This window comes from Fusarium coffeatum (genome assembly GCF_003316985.1).
Source record: "Fusarium coffeatum strain FIESC_28 chromosome Unknown BRIP53273_contig_159, whole genome shotgun sequence".
Taxonomy (NCBI): domain Eukaryota; kingdom Fungi; phylum Ascomycota; class Sordariomycetes; order Hypocreales; family Nectriaceae; genus Fusarium; species Fusarium coffeatum.
Window position 1 is genome coordinate 50090 of NW_022157952.1, and position 15535 is coordinate 65624.

Sequence of the window (15535 nt, forward strand, 5' to 3'; positions counted from 1 at the left end):
CGAGAAAGAAAAACAAGTAGTTAAATAAACAATATTTGCCTCAATTCATTGAATATAGTTTCAGCTAGAATCATGTGAAACCTTGGCCAGAGCTGACTTTTCTCCGTGGATCAATGCTTGTGCAGGGTAACCTCAATCTTATCACTGACCTTATCATGACGCCCATCGACAAGGATCACCGACAATGGCTTGCGTTCAGCTTCAGCCCGTCAGCATCCAATACACCGACACATCAATTGGCTCATATTTTGAGGCCTTTTGCGCTTTGATGCTGCATCAATCGTCATTTTGGCTGACACTAGGAACGCAGCATTGCGAATCTCTTCTTGTAGTGATGATCCTGTCTCAAATTTGGAGCCTTAGCCTGACGATTCATGGAACTCAATTGAGCTTTTGGTGGGTCAAAAAAGCAAAGAGATAGGGGTATGATATAATAGGACCCAAAGAGAGGTCAATTGATCTTTTCAGGTCCCCATCGAGCAGTCTAGTATCAATATTCTCCACCATTTGAACACAGTCCAGCGGACACTGAGGACGGGATTGACAAGGGATCACCCGGAACTAGCGAAACACTGCATACACTAACGCAAGCCAAGAGCAGTTCAGCTCGACTCCTGCTGTCTTCGCTATGACAATATTCTCGAAATGGTCAAGAGTCGACTAAAGGGAGTGATAGTGACGTCGCATTGAGTAGTCATAGTGAAACAGCCGAAATGCATTTATACGCAGTTCTTTTCTTCTCTTCACTTCCACTGCTTATCACTCATCAATTCACTTTCAAAATGGTCTACAACGCACTCACAAAACATCCCAAAGGACTCCGCCTCCTGGCCCTAGACGGCGGCGGTGTTCGCGGAATAATGGGTCTCGTCGTCCTCCGCGAACTAATGTCCCGCGTCCAAAAGCGCAAAAACCTCCCAGAAATGCCTCGCCCAGCTGATTATTTCGAGCTTGCAGGCGGTACAAGCACAGGCGGTATCATGGGTATCATGCTCTTCCGTCTTCGCATGAGCGTCGACGATACCATCAAAGAATATGATCGCATTGCCAAGACTATCTTTAGTCCCAAGATCTACGGCCGGGATATCAGCTGGATCCCTGGTGCGTCGTATCTTAATAATAGCAAGGCCCTTTTTCAGGATAGTCGATTTGATGCGGGGAGTATGAGCAAGGCTATTGATGAGGTTGTTGAGAAATTTGGTCTTGATGAGCAGGATAAGAAGTTGAAGGGGAATGCACCTCTCCAGCATGACGCCGGTGCACGAATGTGAGTACCGAACATTGTTACCCCAAATGGTGGAAGCCTACTAACATCGTCAGGTTCTGCTGCACCACTGCTCAAAACAGAGCCGAGTCCTTGTTGATGCGCTCCTACAAGGACAGCACCGTTTACACCTCATCAAAGGCTAACAACGCCATCCTCAATCACGGGGACAAACTCACAATCAGCATTGCCGCCCGCGCAACATCCGCCGCACCCACATTCTTCCCCGAGGTCAAATTCCCCGAAGAAAAGCCCGAATTAGTCTTTTGGGACGGCGGTCTTCTCAACAATAACCCCATCGACCAACTCTGGTACACGCGCTTCGAGCTAGTCAAGCCCTCCGACCCCGCGCCTCCTATCTCATGCGTGATCAGTTTGGGTACAGGCTATGTCAGTCCTGGCAAGGCGGCCAAGTCATGGATCAAGGTCGTTGGTGTCGCGTCAAAGGTTATGGACTTTGCGACCAACACTAATGCCAAAGGTAAGGACTTTTCAAGACACATGACGCATCTGAATGAGAGGGATGAACATAAGGATACCAAGTATATTCGGTTTAATCCTTTCCTGAGGGAGGAGATTGGATTGGATGAGTATGGGAGGATGGAGGATTTGAAGAAGCTTGCGCAGGAAACAATGGACAGTAAGACCGGGCAAAATCAGCATTACATCGACCAAGCTGTTGATGCAATCTGCGCTTAGGGAAACAATTCTCGAATACGAATCACATAGCAAACGATCCTCTTATCACAAGTCCTACGCTTACGTGTAACTCGTATGGTGAAACAGTACCACGCGATAGCTGACATCAGACCAAGAATGTAAGCCTCAGCCCCGAAGACGCGAACCGGCACGGCACGCCGGTTACTAAAGTCCGTTTGGTCAAAGTTAAGTCCTAAACGGCAACGATGAAAGGCTAATCCCTTGCATTAACTGTCGAGCTAAGGAATTTCAGCTCCGAACTAAGGCGTTCGTGGCGCTGACCCCGCGCGTTCTCATACGAGGGCGTTATCTGCATGCAGCTTGTGATGGTTGAAAATGAAAAGTTTGAAATGTGATTTGTGCTTGAGGTTCTACAGGGCTGAATGTGGCGTGTCAGATGGGTAGTCAGACGATAATGAGGATGGGAGACAGGATGGGATAAGAGAGGGATGTCCTCGGGTTCCTGCATTTCTTGGATTTCTGTCTCTGTACCTTCTGCCCCAGCGAGCTCTGTGGGTTGCTTTCACTTGAGCGTTCTACCAAATCAAATTCTGCACTTCTCACGATACTAGTATCGTCTCTGGATCTGCCAAGATGTGGATCACAGACACTTGCAAAGCCATCGTCCTCTCCTTCGTAGCCGTCTTCCATTCCCCAACCCTCCCCTCCGACGGCCCTCACCAAGATGTCCTATCCTTCACCCACAACAAACCTGCTCCCAAATACCCTCACTTCCCTGCTCCAAATGGTCCTGACCAAAAAGGCGTCGAGTTCCACTGCAAATACCCCGGGCTCAAAGGCTGGGAAAACTGTACATCAAAAGATGACCGCTCCTGTTGGCTCAAGGGTCCGTATGGTCAGGTCTTTAATATTGACACCGATTACGAGAATTTCTACCCTGAGGGTATTGTGCGAGAGGTAAGTAATGAGGTTCGTTTGTGGTGAACTCGGCTAACATTTGTAGTACCACCTCAATGTGACGAACCAAGACATCAACGGCGACGGCGTCAACAATCCCTACGGCAAAGTCTTCAACAACCGATACCCAGGTCCCTGGATCCAAGCCTGCTGGGGCGACATCATAAAGGTAACAGTCCACAACAACCTAGCCTACAACGGCACAACAATCCACTGGCACGGTCTCCGCCAACTCGAGTCTTTCGAAATGGACGGCGTGAACGGCGTAACGCAATGCCCCATCGCACCAGGCGACAGCTACACATACACCTTCCGAGCAGTGCAGTACGGCACGAGCTGGTATCATAGCCATTATTCGCTGCAGTATGCAGATGGGTTAGCTGGTCCGATTACGATTTATGGACCATCGAGTGCGCCTTGGGATGAGGGAAGGGATCCGATTCTTATTACAGATTGGAGCCATCGGAGTGCTTTTCAGAGTTGGCAGAGGGAATTGGTACCGAATAGTCCGACTAGACCTATGATGAATGGTGTTCTTATTAATGGTGTTGGTAAGCTTTACCATTTCGTGGGTGGGGAATTTGGAGACTAACGGCGTTGCAGGAAATTTTGCGGGTAGTTTCCCACGTGAACGGTTCAACATGACTGTCACCAAGGTAAAACTCAACTCTCAATCACTTTTAGGTCCATGCTTACACGTTGCAGGGCAAAAAGTACATTCTTCGCGTTATCAATACCTCTGTGGATACAACCTGGATCTTTAGTATCGACAATCACAACTTCACCGTCATGTCCACAGACTTTGTCCCGATCCACCCTTACGAAGTCGACCATATCGTCCTCGGAATCGGTAAGCAAACAAACTTCCCACCTCTTCATCACCCGTTAACCAAAGCGCAGGTCAGCGATATCATATCGTCCTTGAAGCCACTCCCACCAACACAACTGTCCTCCCCGCCTCACCAGATGGCAACTACTGGATCCGTACAGTCGGCGCAGATAGATGCAAGGGCTTTGAGCCCGGTAACGAACCCGATGAGCGACAGGGCATTCTTCGATATAATGCCTCTAGTACATTGGTTCCTACGACGTTTCGGCCAGCCTATTCTACGGCATGTCGCGATGAGAACTATGACTTGCTGAAGCCCATTTTCCCTTGGGCTGTGGAGCCTGTTAAGTTAAACTGTAAGTATCCACGTCGCTCAATGATATACTCTTCTGACTTGTGCAGATAATGACTCCCAGTTCGACATCGGTCTGAAGACCTATAAAGACAGACCCGAGAAGGGCGATGGCTTTCAATGGTGGGCCTTCGGTGAGAATCCTCTCTGGCTGAACTTTTCGAATCCCACGATTCTTAACCTTGAGAATAAGACTTGGGATCCGAATTATGCCGTTGATCTCGTTGTTCCGGACTCGAAGAAGGATAAATGGGTTTACATCGCCATCACTGCGCCACCAGCACCTCTTGTCAACAGACCCGATAGAGTCTTTGCGCCCGTGGCTCATCCGGTAAGTCGATATGTTCTAGCTGAAATGCTGTGTCTAACTGTTCTTAGCTCCACCTTCACGGCCACGACTTCGCCCTCCTAGCTCAAGGCACAAATTTCACCGATCTTGACACCGGAAAAGTCAAACTCAAATGGGACAACCCTCCTCGTCGTGACGTAGCACTCATCCCAGCAGGCGGATACCTCGTCGTCGCGTTCAAAGCAGACAATCCAGGATCTTGGCTGTTCCACTGCCATATCGCATGGCATGCGTCGAGTGGTCTCGCGATCCAGATTCTTGAGCAGCAGGAAAGACTCAAATGGATGATGGATGATGGTAGGATGAAGGAGGTTAAGAGGGTTTGTCAGAGGTGGAATGCGTGGTATGGGAATAGTAGTAATCATTGGAACGCTGAGGTTTTTCAGGATGATTCTGGTATTTGATTAGACAAGTGCGGGAAAGTCTGTTCCAGTTATGGTTGATCTCGCCGACCTCATTCGTTTCCCTTGAAGCTAGTTCTTCTATTCAGACTAGATATCTTTATTCGTCCTTTTCTCGCTCTCCAGGGAGCCGAATAAGTGGGACCATTGCTTCCGCCGTCTTCGCAGCTAAGTTACGTACCGCTGGTGTTAATTCCTCATTCTTTGACTCCTCTTCAAACCGCCGCCTCGTAAATTCCTTCCTTGCAGTTTCCCATCTCGCTCGTCCCTTATACTTCCTCCTCGACCTATTCCAAGGTAAGTCATCATCCCTCAACCCGATGATTCTATCTACAACCTCTATATCCCTCTCATCGCGTGTATCCGCATATTTAGAGAACACTTGCTTCCCAGCAACGATAGTCCATAACGCCGCGTTTGTTACGTCATGACTCAGCACTTCAATGATAGGTGGTTTCGGGAAATGTCTAGATCCCGCAGAGGGTGTGCGCTCCAGCATACTAACGCAACAGATACCTTTGCTGTAAAGGTCGGCTGTTCCGCTGGCTGTGAGCCGAGCCATGAAGTAGAAGAGGTTTTCATTTGCACGTTGTTCAGGCCATAGCCATCCTGCGCCACAACCGCATGAATCATTGAAGACTTCTGATACTGAGATGCCGAGAACAGCCAAGTCCGCCCAAATTGTATCAGATTCCCAGATCCAACTTCTCTTGAGTGGGACTGTCATTGGTACCGGTGGTGGTGGATTCGGGTGATCTTTGAAACCTTGTATTAGATTAACTAGCCTCCCATGCTGCGTCTCATCCGTAAAAGGAATTTTCTTGGCTTCATGGAGAATCGAAAACCATAAATCCCAGAGCAGTTGCTCAGTTGACTTTGACGGATCCCATTCTTCTGTAGGTTCAGGATACTCCTCTTCAGCTCCCCACTCCGCAAGTGCTTTCTCAGGACTATGATACTGCCGCTGCGTCCGCGCAACCCTCTCTTGCTCAAAATACTGTCGCCCAAAATCCGCAGAAGAATATGCTTCGTCGATTGGCTTCGCAAGTATGTCAACCGTCTCAGCTACAGTCAGGTTTCCGCGCAGATACTCATCAAGCGTCGGCGTTTCAGCGGAAAACCAATGTCGAATCTCACCAAGTCGATCAATCTTGGTCGCAAAGGTGAGAGTGTCGTCGTCAGCTACTTCTTTGGCGCGATTGTGCTCTTTGAGTTCTCGCGCTTTCGCTATTTCTGCGTATCTTGCTTCATTGCGCTTTTGCTGGGAGGGTCTGTTCTTTGGCATTGTCCTGTGGTGTTGGCTGTTCTAGCGAAAGAAGAGTAGAAGTGAGATGGAGGTTGTCAGCATTAAGTACTAGACTTGTGGAGCGAAGGATGCGGCTGAGCCTCACGCCGTCGAGTCATCCACCGAGTGGGGCCCGAGGCCCCTGTAGGAACAGATAGAGATAAAATCCGTCATCTTTCCAAAAACACGATATGGAACCCAACAGGTGTCAAATCGTTGCAGGCTATTCAAGTTGAAAAGAACAGACTTATTTGTGTGTCGGAGTTGGAATGCTTGCAAAGTGCAATTCGTTGATAGGCTAGAGACAAAGCATTCTATAAATGACATTCATTTTCCGGAAAACAAGAGCTTCGTTGCACGTTCCCAGGCGGGTAAGAGAAGCTACCTTAAGTCTGGTAATAATACATCCAGTGATAAGACGCCCAGCAATACGTACTTAAGCTAAATCACTTTTAATTACAGATATTATTATTCAACAGTCATCGTTTATGATAACCTTATCCTCATTAAGATTTAAAGCAAGTTCTTGTAAGCCACGGGTAACAGAGGAATTATCCTCCAAGGTTTAGGCTACAATAATAAATTAGCAAAAATGCTAGTCTAAGTTGGTATAAAGCGACTATATTATTTCGTCTCTTATGCCCATGGGTGCCAATCATTCTTACATCACAAGATGATAATATGGGCAAAGCAATGAAAGGCGCAATGTGGGAAGTGAAGGAACATATCCGATAGTTTTCCAATTGAGGAGAGACTCATAACTCTAATGCTTACACAGGGCTCTTCTGTTCGCTCTCATGCAACATGCTAATAAATCAAGCGCTTGAAATCTTCAAAACGACATCCATCTATAACCCTTTTCGATGCCTCCTTCCACCAAGATTCCGACTTGATCATCGCAAACGGGCACTGATGCGGAGGACCGCGAGGATGATTGAAGTACTGCCCAAGATAAGTCGGTTTGACAATGTTGCGAGCGAATTGTCTTAAGCTCACCCAGCTTCTTCCGTCCAGTTCCCCCTCTTCTCTTGGAATCTTCAATCCACTCCGACGAATGTGCTTTGTGACATTTCCAAGCATGAGCGTTGGACATCGCTGTGGGCAGGAATCCACATGCGATATGAGAGACTCGTGAAAAGAATACACATAGTCGAGGATGGTCTTCATTAGATGCTGCCGCCGGGCTTCGATGCGTGTGATGATGAATGGGGGTAGTGATGATGCGTCTTCGAGCAAAGGACTTTTGCAGTTCTTCAAAGCCACTTCCACTAACTCATTGAACAATTGTTCCTTATTGAAAGCCCAAGCAATAAAGATCCACGTCGTGAGGCCCTCTACACCCAGTCCCGGGGATATCGTATTCGGTCTATCCATCTCAAACGGGACAAGCCATTTATCCACAAAGACCTCGACTACTTTCTGACACTTGTAGTAGTCACATACACGACCAAGCTCAACGATAGTGTCGAAGTCAATGTACTCGGCAACGCGTCGATGATGTATGATGTTGAGGAGGATAAACAGCGCTTCGGCGTTCCAGTCTTTCGTTATGATTTCGTATCGATCGTTGTCGTTTTTGCGGCTTTCCGCCCAACTTCCGTTGAGCATGACGGCGAAGACGGGCGATGCGGCGATAAGAAGGGTTGATGAGACGAGCAAGCGTATTTCCGTAGTTGCGCCGTCCGTGTAATGCGGGAGCTCTTGTAGATCGCGGATGCTTTTGATCTCTTTAGTAACGTCGCGAAATATCTCGGTCGATACATGCAGGGTCTGGAGGCCAGAATTCAGACTTTCCTCCTCCGTCGTCGCCGCATCGTCGGTTTTGTTCCGGCGGTTAAGACCTCTGCAGATCAGTTCTGTGTCACTATTTGGGGTGAAAATAGTAGTGAACGCGCTTTTTTCTTCCATGTTGCTGTTTCAGGGCCGAGGTATTTAGTCAAAGCATTTTGTCCTTGACAAAACAGTTTTCAGGTTGTATTTATATAGAGGGAAAAAAATTGCGCTCAGATTAAGTTTTTCCAAGAATTTAAACTTTTTTTGAAGCATCATAAGTCGATTGCTGCATAGACTACGGTTGAGACTATTCAAGATACCTATCCTAAGATCTGATCTAAGCCCGCATGGAGTAACTAAACAAATTTCATCTCTTATGATTGCAGCGACTAAGTGTTCTGACACCCTGACGTACGTCCTGGGAAAAGCTTTTGTGGAGGTGAATAGATGTAGAAGGTTTACTCAATGTCATTTGAGTTGCACATTGGGAACATTAATTTTCGCACAGCACTGGGGAAGCCCAATACCACTCAAGACTGATGACTGACCTTCAAAAGGCTTAAATAGAAAAACGACTGAAAAAGGGCTTAATCAGAACTCTCACCATGACTAGAATACTCAAACAAAACTCTTGCTCTGTGTTGTCCCTGACCTGGAATCCTAGACCTTCCAAAACTTAAACTCTTAGGATGCGCATCTTGTCGGCGAGATATGATTGAAGCATGGCGGGAGATGCCTCGATGAGAGGTAAGATTGACGCTTTGCATTCTAGAGAAAGGAAAATAGGAAGTCGGACTTCCGGGGGTAGTTGCTCGAAGGGATCTGGAATGTAGCGAACCATGTTGTGTTGTCGTTGTTTGTCGCCAAGAGGGAAGACCGAAGGAAGGCAGAGAGATAGATAAGGGTATAAGTAATCCATGCATTCGATGCGGGCGGATGGTGATGGTCAGTCAACTTAGGCTTCGAGTTTCTTTGGGGGCACAGTCCCTCAGTGGCAGAAAGATGCCTTCTGGATAAGAGAGTTTTGCGAAAGTAACAAAAGTCAAGTTCGTCAATCTGGATTGGATGGCTGACCGTATGTTCGAGAGCTTAGAAAAACCTACACATTTTAGCTCACAAATGTTTGGGAATAAACTTCGAAATGTATGAGAAACATAATACATCGTTTCAGCACATGGAACTTCAACCATTAAAGACGCCTACTCTCTGCTCAAACAATCCAACCATGGACGCTCAACAATCCGCACCCAACAGCCTCTTCGCTGGGGGCGCACCCGTTTTACTGCCCGGTCTCCTTTTTTGTAATCTTTTGCACTGCATCTTCTACGACGCAGCCCAACACCTCGTCCCCCGTCTTCTCGTGACCAATATGTTCAATATGGCCTTGATCATTTTCACGCGCTATGCCGGCCTTTGAACCGACGGCACTCGGAATGGCTACGCGATACATGCTTGATGAGTAAGAATGGTCTGGTAGCTAGGACCGTCTACTTCAGAGAAAGTGTTAGTGTACTTACTCTCATGCCTCTTTGCCAATTGTTTTACTAATTGCGGCACTTGTAGATTCGCAACTCTGTCACGTGGTCCCTGATCTCAATCCGGGCAGACTTGTGACTGGGAATAAGCTTTTCTCAACAAACTTACACTTTCATCAAAGCATCAAAGCTCCTCTATTTGTAGGGAGCCTCTTTTGATTATGTGGGAGAACGGCCCTTGGCCATACGGTCCTTGCTCTTTCTTGGTCTCTTGGTCTCTCCGTCCGAATGACTATCTTCGATGACAAAATGGCGGATATTTTTCCAACTGGTAACCACCAACAGTGGGAGCATGGATGACTCGAACCTAGATACTCTGGTAGTGGTCTCGCTTAGTTTCACGAGCTGAAGGGATGCTTAAATACTGTTTGACATGAAAGCAAAGCTGTTTCGCCCTTAATGAATCTTTGCTGACATCTGTTTCCGTTTTCGTTTTCGGAAATCGTGGAAAGAACTGTAACTTTGAACAACTCACTAGTCTAAGAGTCGTCTTGTCCCTCGAAGTAATATATAGTGGGACTGATGAGAAGATTCTGCGCAGCGCTGTTGCAGTTGAACGCAGATCAATGTCAAAGCCGAGGTTGAAATAAGCGGGCATTCTTCAACAAATTTCCTTGATCAACAGAATATCCAGTCTCTATTCTATTAGAATAATTTTCCGCTGACACTGGCCTAGATTAACTGCACAATTGAAATACTCAAAAGAATTTACAAACAAACGGGGGACCTTTAAAACGAAGTCACTGGAGCGTATTTTCATAGAGGCGAGGACATAGAGAGCATACGAAATGTCACAAGGAAACATCTCAAGGTACATTTGAAAGCGACGTCATAGTTTACGAAACAGTTACTAACATCTGTTGGTTGTTAGTTCGCACGGGACTTGAAGTGTCCACCACGGTAAAGTCGGCAGACAAGAGATTTGCACGGCCGTTCCACAATAAGTTCCGCTGCTCGCCTCACCTCACAACCAACAACACTTTCAACTTTTTATACCTTATCGAACGTGAGCACAGCACTCTTTAGCCCGCACTTTGAACACGTATAGAAGGAGAATTTAACCACGACTATTCTCTGTCTCTTCATTCCAGCCATGGTCTCTCAACAACCCGTTCGCAATAACAGCTTCCTCTCCAAAACCACGACATTCGTACCCTTCGCCCTCTTGGCTTTGAACCTTTTCCACTACGTCTACTACGATGAAGCTCTCATCCCTCGTCTTCTTATCACCAACATGCTCAATGCCGTTTGGCTGATATGGAGCCGCTATGCAGGCCTCTGAGCTTGAACTGTATGCGAAACGCAGTGCCTGAACCTTGCTTATCAGGAATCTTTGGGTGGATGTCTTCCAATTGGGCCTGCGGATCGTTTTAATTCCAGTGCCTATTGTGGACAGAAGCTTAACTTTTGTCATTGTACCTCTGGTGGAAAGTATGACTGGGATGGTTAGATGGATGATGGACAGGCGGGATCTGGGCTCAGACGACTTTAAATGGACAATTCAACGTGCAAATCCGCAGTCGACATCTTTCCAACTTTGTGTAAATAATCTATCATTATGTCATCTGGTCCCAATGTCTAATCCAAATCCCCAGCTGGTATCCAAGCCCTCCCACGTTAATACAGTAAATAGTACATAAGAAATTGAACTCCAACCCGTAGGCTGCCTAACCACCAGTCGATATACCCGTTGCTGATATGGATAAGCAGTTCTTCATTCCTCCCCGCGCGTTCTCATTGCTGGTATTGTTCTTGGGCTTGCGCAAGTTCTTCTTCGTGTCTGTAAAGCATTGCTTAGTAAACAGTGCTTAAGTGGGTAGGATGCACATATTCTTACCGTCTAAAATGTCGCTCTAATAAATCTCTTCGATAGAAACGCCTTTCGCAAACTTGACATTGGTATTGTGGTTCTTCGTGTGAAGTTTGATGCCGTCTATCGTGGAATCAGCATCGCAGTCGCGTGCTCTCAGGTATGATGGGACTGACCTTAAATGTTCCGCTCTAGTATACACCTTCTGACATTCCGAACAAACATGTACGGGTTTTCCTTTCTTCGCCTTGGAAACTTTTCCATTCGGCGTCATAGGAGTATCGCTTTGGCTGCCCGTAGAAGTCATTTCGCTCGTCAAAAGTAAAAGCACAGATAAAAAGCAATCAACGCCAGAGTGATCAAACAAGACAAAAATGTATCATATATAGAGACAAAGGATCAATAACACGGTATTTAAACAATCCTTCAACTCCTACATCATCTCGCTTCGTAATTCCTCCTTTGGTTGAGCCACCCGCTTATGAGGCTTTGCTAACAAGTGACGAATCCTAACGTCGATCACAAAAATAGAAACTCGCCAATGGAGACGCGGCCATTGCGGCCGGTCCCGTTTGCGTATTGTCAGCCCCGAAAATGACAGCGCAGGGGTTAACGGTTTTTGGTGGGGGCTTGGGCTTATCTGACGTGTGTGTTTGGTTGAGTCAACTGGCGTTTTACCGTATCTGGAGAATTAGGAGAGTCCGCGGGGGGGGCGCGCGGGGGTCGGAGTTTGTCATCGCCGGTGGGCGTTACTGAGATGGGAATGGTTTTCGAGGGCTGACTGGCTATTATACTGCGTAGTATGAGGTGAGATAGATATCAGCTGGGTACAAATCGCTGCGATTGTATTGAGATCGGAATAGTTGTGATGAACTCATCATCTAGTCTATAATACAATCACGTTGAGATTGATGATCGTGAATACCGAAGTTCTTCAGGTCTGACTCACAAATGTACTGCCAAGCATCCACGTCACTCATGCTGACTTTCTCAGCTTTGCCGGATTTACGCGTTAATCGTATCGGTCGTAAAGTGTATGCTGGAGACGCGGCGAAGCACTATGCATCAATGTCGCGCCTACATATAGGGTATCTAGCCGTACACACAACCCAGCTGTATAAATTGACATCATAACCATTACTTAAGTTACAATAACAAGTAGAAATATGACAAATTCATTTAGTTAAGTCTTATTACATTTTGACAAGCCGAGACATATTTGATAAAAGTCGCGTATCGTTACGTTGTAACTTCCATTCACACCATCTTTTCAATGTCATTGTCACTCGCTAAACATTTTCATTGTCATACAAAATTTCGCGACGAGCCGGATTCGCATTCGCATAGCTACGGATGCGAAGCTCACAGGATTGGTTTGTCAGCGGTGTCTTTTCCCTGTCATGGTGTTGAGCGACAGAATGCCAACCTCGAGTCAGCCTTACTGGATTACCCAAGACTCAGTTGGAGCAGAAATATGGGTCCACCTAAAATCCCGTTAATGACAGGGCTAAATTTAGACTTTCCCCCTGAAAATCAACGACTCAGCCTTGTAGGATTCCAAGGATTAGGATCTTTGGTAGACAGACTTTGCGAATCGGGTAAATATTCACGCAGTCTAGCCTTGACCCTCGTGTCTCCCAGCCGTTAAGGATAGGATTCTGATTGGTAGGATCGCATCGCTTGCCATTATCACGCACTGCTCAAACCTTGAAATTGCGGCACAGGTTTTAAGTCGACTCCTTCAGAACAATCCTAGCGGTGTGTGTGCAGGATTCAAACGAAGATTTAGCTATTGATGGACTCATTGGTGAATGTACGATCAATGAGGCATTGGAGATAGGGTAGCAGGAATGTGGGAATGGTCTGTTTCTGAGTGCTGGGGTTATTAAATAGAAGGATGATATGTTGGGAACGATGATATGTAAGTTATATATGATGTCATAACAGATCAAGCGTCAAGCGTCAGCAGCTCAAACACAAGGCCTAAGCTCAAGCGACCGACTGGCATTGGACACGGAAAACGCATCTATCAATCATACCTTGCAGTGGGGCTTTTCAAATGTTACACCACAATCACTATTGACGGACACAGTCGATTTAAGTATAGATAAAAGACGACAAAGAAGCCGAGCACGATAGCGATGTTGCAACCGGAACCCCAGCGTCAGCAGAGTCGATTGTGCGAACAGGGCATCTTCAGCTGACTAAGAATATTAACTAAACTGATATCCTGTCACACGATAGTAACTATACTATCTTCTACACCTTGAATCAATTCAACTTCCCTGCCTGACCTCAAAGTAAAACTGCCCACTCTCTCAAACGTTGACGTTGACATACATAGCTGCAGCAGGATCAATCCACGGACAGGGCTTCCACCTGCTCCACAAGTGACTTCCCCAATAAAGAGGCAAAACAAGTTCCCTTCTTGGACACCGGGAAAGTCGAACAAGGACAAGACATCTAAGCTATCTTCCATCTTCAATAGAGGTGCAGAAACCCTCAGTAAGCCGCCCGAAACTGCCCCTAAGGGATCATTTCCAGCCGGAATACACTTCCCTTCGATGACCTTGGCATAGACCTTCTTGAGTGTGTTGTTGTGATCGGTAAATCCGCCACTCTCGTCGTACGGACGCACATCTAGGTTGACGGAAGCCCAAGACCACGATGGTGCTCGATATGGGACTACACGAGAACTTCGTTCCCCTCTATACTCCCACAGGAGACCCATCGGCAGATCCTCACGCCAGAGACCTGCGAGGTACTCTCCAGCACCATGATCCTGGAAGTGCTTTGCTATTCCTGATAAGCATGGCAGCACGTCCTGAGACTTTGTAAGGCTCCGCCTCGTGATTGTATTTACCAGCTCATACCACGTCCTAAACCTTTTGGGAAAGGTATATGCACTGTTCATCAGACTTCGGTGGGAGAGTGGCGGATTGACAGCGAATCCTTGCCTGTCAAGTTGCTCACATTCGCAGCGTAACGCTGACTTACACTCCCATACCATCTCTTTGGAGGCAAAATGAACCATCCTGGACGACAACACTTGTTCTTGTAAGGTCCAGGCTCTGTCAGATAGTGGCTCATTATAAAGAGGATGAGCACCGCCGTAGTTGTTGTTGCCGCTATGCTCTGATCGTGCGTATATAATATCGTTATTAACCGTAGCTATTGGCCATCCGTCGCCATTGTATCCACCGCTTTGGACATCAAGAAATCCCCCAAAAGAGTTGGACGACATATCTGCCCCAATAACAAGATATGCATGTTGGTAGATAGCCCCCATGTTTCCAGATTCAATTTCCCAGTCGCTTTGACTGTCTTGTATAATGCATAATGCATCTATCCAAAGATATCTTATGCCAAGTCCCCTCGTAACGGTAGTTGCGTGCTGGAACGACAGAGGGAGGTCGCAATAGCGCAGTCCCTTCTTCTGGGATGCATAGTTACCCTTGGTAGTCCGGATGTCGATCCCGCCACCCCAGCAATGGCTGAGTGCGGTATAACGTCCCCGCTGACCAGATGCTACTTCAATGAGCTGTACCAGGTCTTCGCATCCACTGCCAATGTCGAGGAGGCGAGTAGGCAGTGCTGCATCGGTACTTGGAGAGCAATTAGGGTGGTTCTCATGGCATTCTCTGAGCCATTCAGTAATCACGGGCACATGACTGCTTCTCCGGTGGCCGACGTCTCGACCTGTGCCTATGAAGGAAGCACAAGGTTTCAGCTCGCTTGGGCTTGTGGTGTAGAGTAAAAAGTTGGAATTGCCGATCCAGTACGTTAAGCCTCGAGGGGATCCCCGAGACCACTGCTCCATATTGATAACCGGGCCACGAAACTGGAAGGATAATTTGGGACTGGACTCTTGATGCAATAGACCTTGTACAGATCTATATATAGCCAGATATCGTAAGTGACATACAGAGCAACCCGACGCGACACCCCCCATCACTTCCTCTACCGAAACGTGTTTGGAATTTATAAGCACTTTCCTCAATTGCTCCAGCGAAAACTCATTGGAATTTTTGGGCGGTTTATCCCCTTTGCGGCATACGTCACACGGTGGAATGGATTCCGGAATATGGACGGACGGCAGGTTCTGCATGACTGATTGAAGATGCGTAGAAGCTCAATTTTGATTGCGGTGAGTGCTGCTGATTATTGCGACTCGAATTTGCAAGCTTCCTGACAATTTTACTCTTGATGAGAAGGTGGCGGAGTTCTGTTGGGCAGCAATGCATCTACTCAAGTGCGAGTTCGGATAAACATTGATACCAAGCCTACCATCATAGGCCAAGTAATGACAATACTGAAGTC

The 15535-nt window shown here is 47.0% G+C and overlaps 5 protein-coding genes across 5 annotated transcripts; 2 read left to right on the top strand and 3 right to left on the bottom strand.

The window, feature by feature from the left end:
- Positions 1–782: 782 nt before the first annotated feature.
- FIESC28_07253 (uncharacterized protein) lies at positions 783–1963 on the top strand (the record flags this gene model as incomplete). Its single annotated transcript, XM_031161394.1, has 2 exons — positions 783–1267; positions 1321–1963. The coding sequence occupies 2 exons, from the start codon at positions 783–785 to the stop codon at positions 1961–1963; spliced, it is 1128 nt and encodes a 375-aa protein (XP_031014510.1).
- A 594-nt stretch (positions 1964–2557) lies between these two features.
- FIESC28_07254 (uncharacterized protein) lies at positions 2558–4815 on the top strand (the record flags this gene model as incomplete). The annotated part of the gene is made up of 8 exons (XM_031161395.1): positions 2558–2881; positions 2928–3432; positions 3485–3537; positions 3587–3731; positions 3782–4066; positions 4113–4393; positions 4441–4731; positions 4798–4815. 8 exons carry the CDS (start codon positions 2558–2560, stop codon positions 4813–4815), a joined length of 1902 nt encoding a protein of 633 aa, XP_031014511.1.
- Positions 4816–4912: 97 nt separating this feature from the next.
- On the bottom strand, positions 4913–6097 carry FIESC28_07255 (uncharacterized protein; the record flags this gene model as incomplete). Its single annotated transcript, XM_031161396.1, has 1 exon — positions 4913–6097. One exon carries the CDS (start codon positions 6095–6097, stop codon positions 4913–4915), a length of 1185 nt encoding a protein of 394 aa, XP_031014512.1.
- Positions 6098–6904: 807 nt separating this feature from the next.
- FIESC28_07256 (uncharacterized protein) lies at positions 6905–8005 on the bottom strand (the record flags this gene model as incomplete). The annotated part of the gene is made up of 1 exon (XM_031161397.1): positions 6905–8005. One exon carries the CDS (start codon positions 8003–8005, stop codon positions 6905–6907), a length of 1101 nt encoding a protein of 366 aa, XP_031014513.1.
- Positions 8006–13432: 5427 nt separating this feature from the next.
- FIESC28_07257 (uncharacterized protein) lies at positions 13433–15035 on the bottom strand (the record flags this gene model as incomplete). Its single annotated transcript, XM_031161398.1, has 3 exons — positions 13433–13437; positions 13556–14011; positions 14213–15035. The coding sequence occupies 3 exons, from the start codon at positions 15033–15035 to the stop codon at positions 13433–13435; spliced, it is 1284 nt and encodes a 427-aa protein (XP_031014514.1).
- Between the last annotated feature and the right edge of the window lie 500 nt (positions 15036–15535).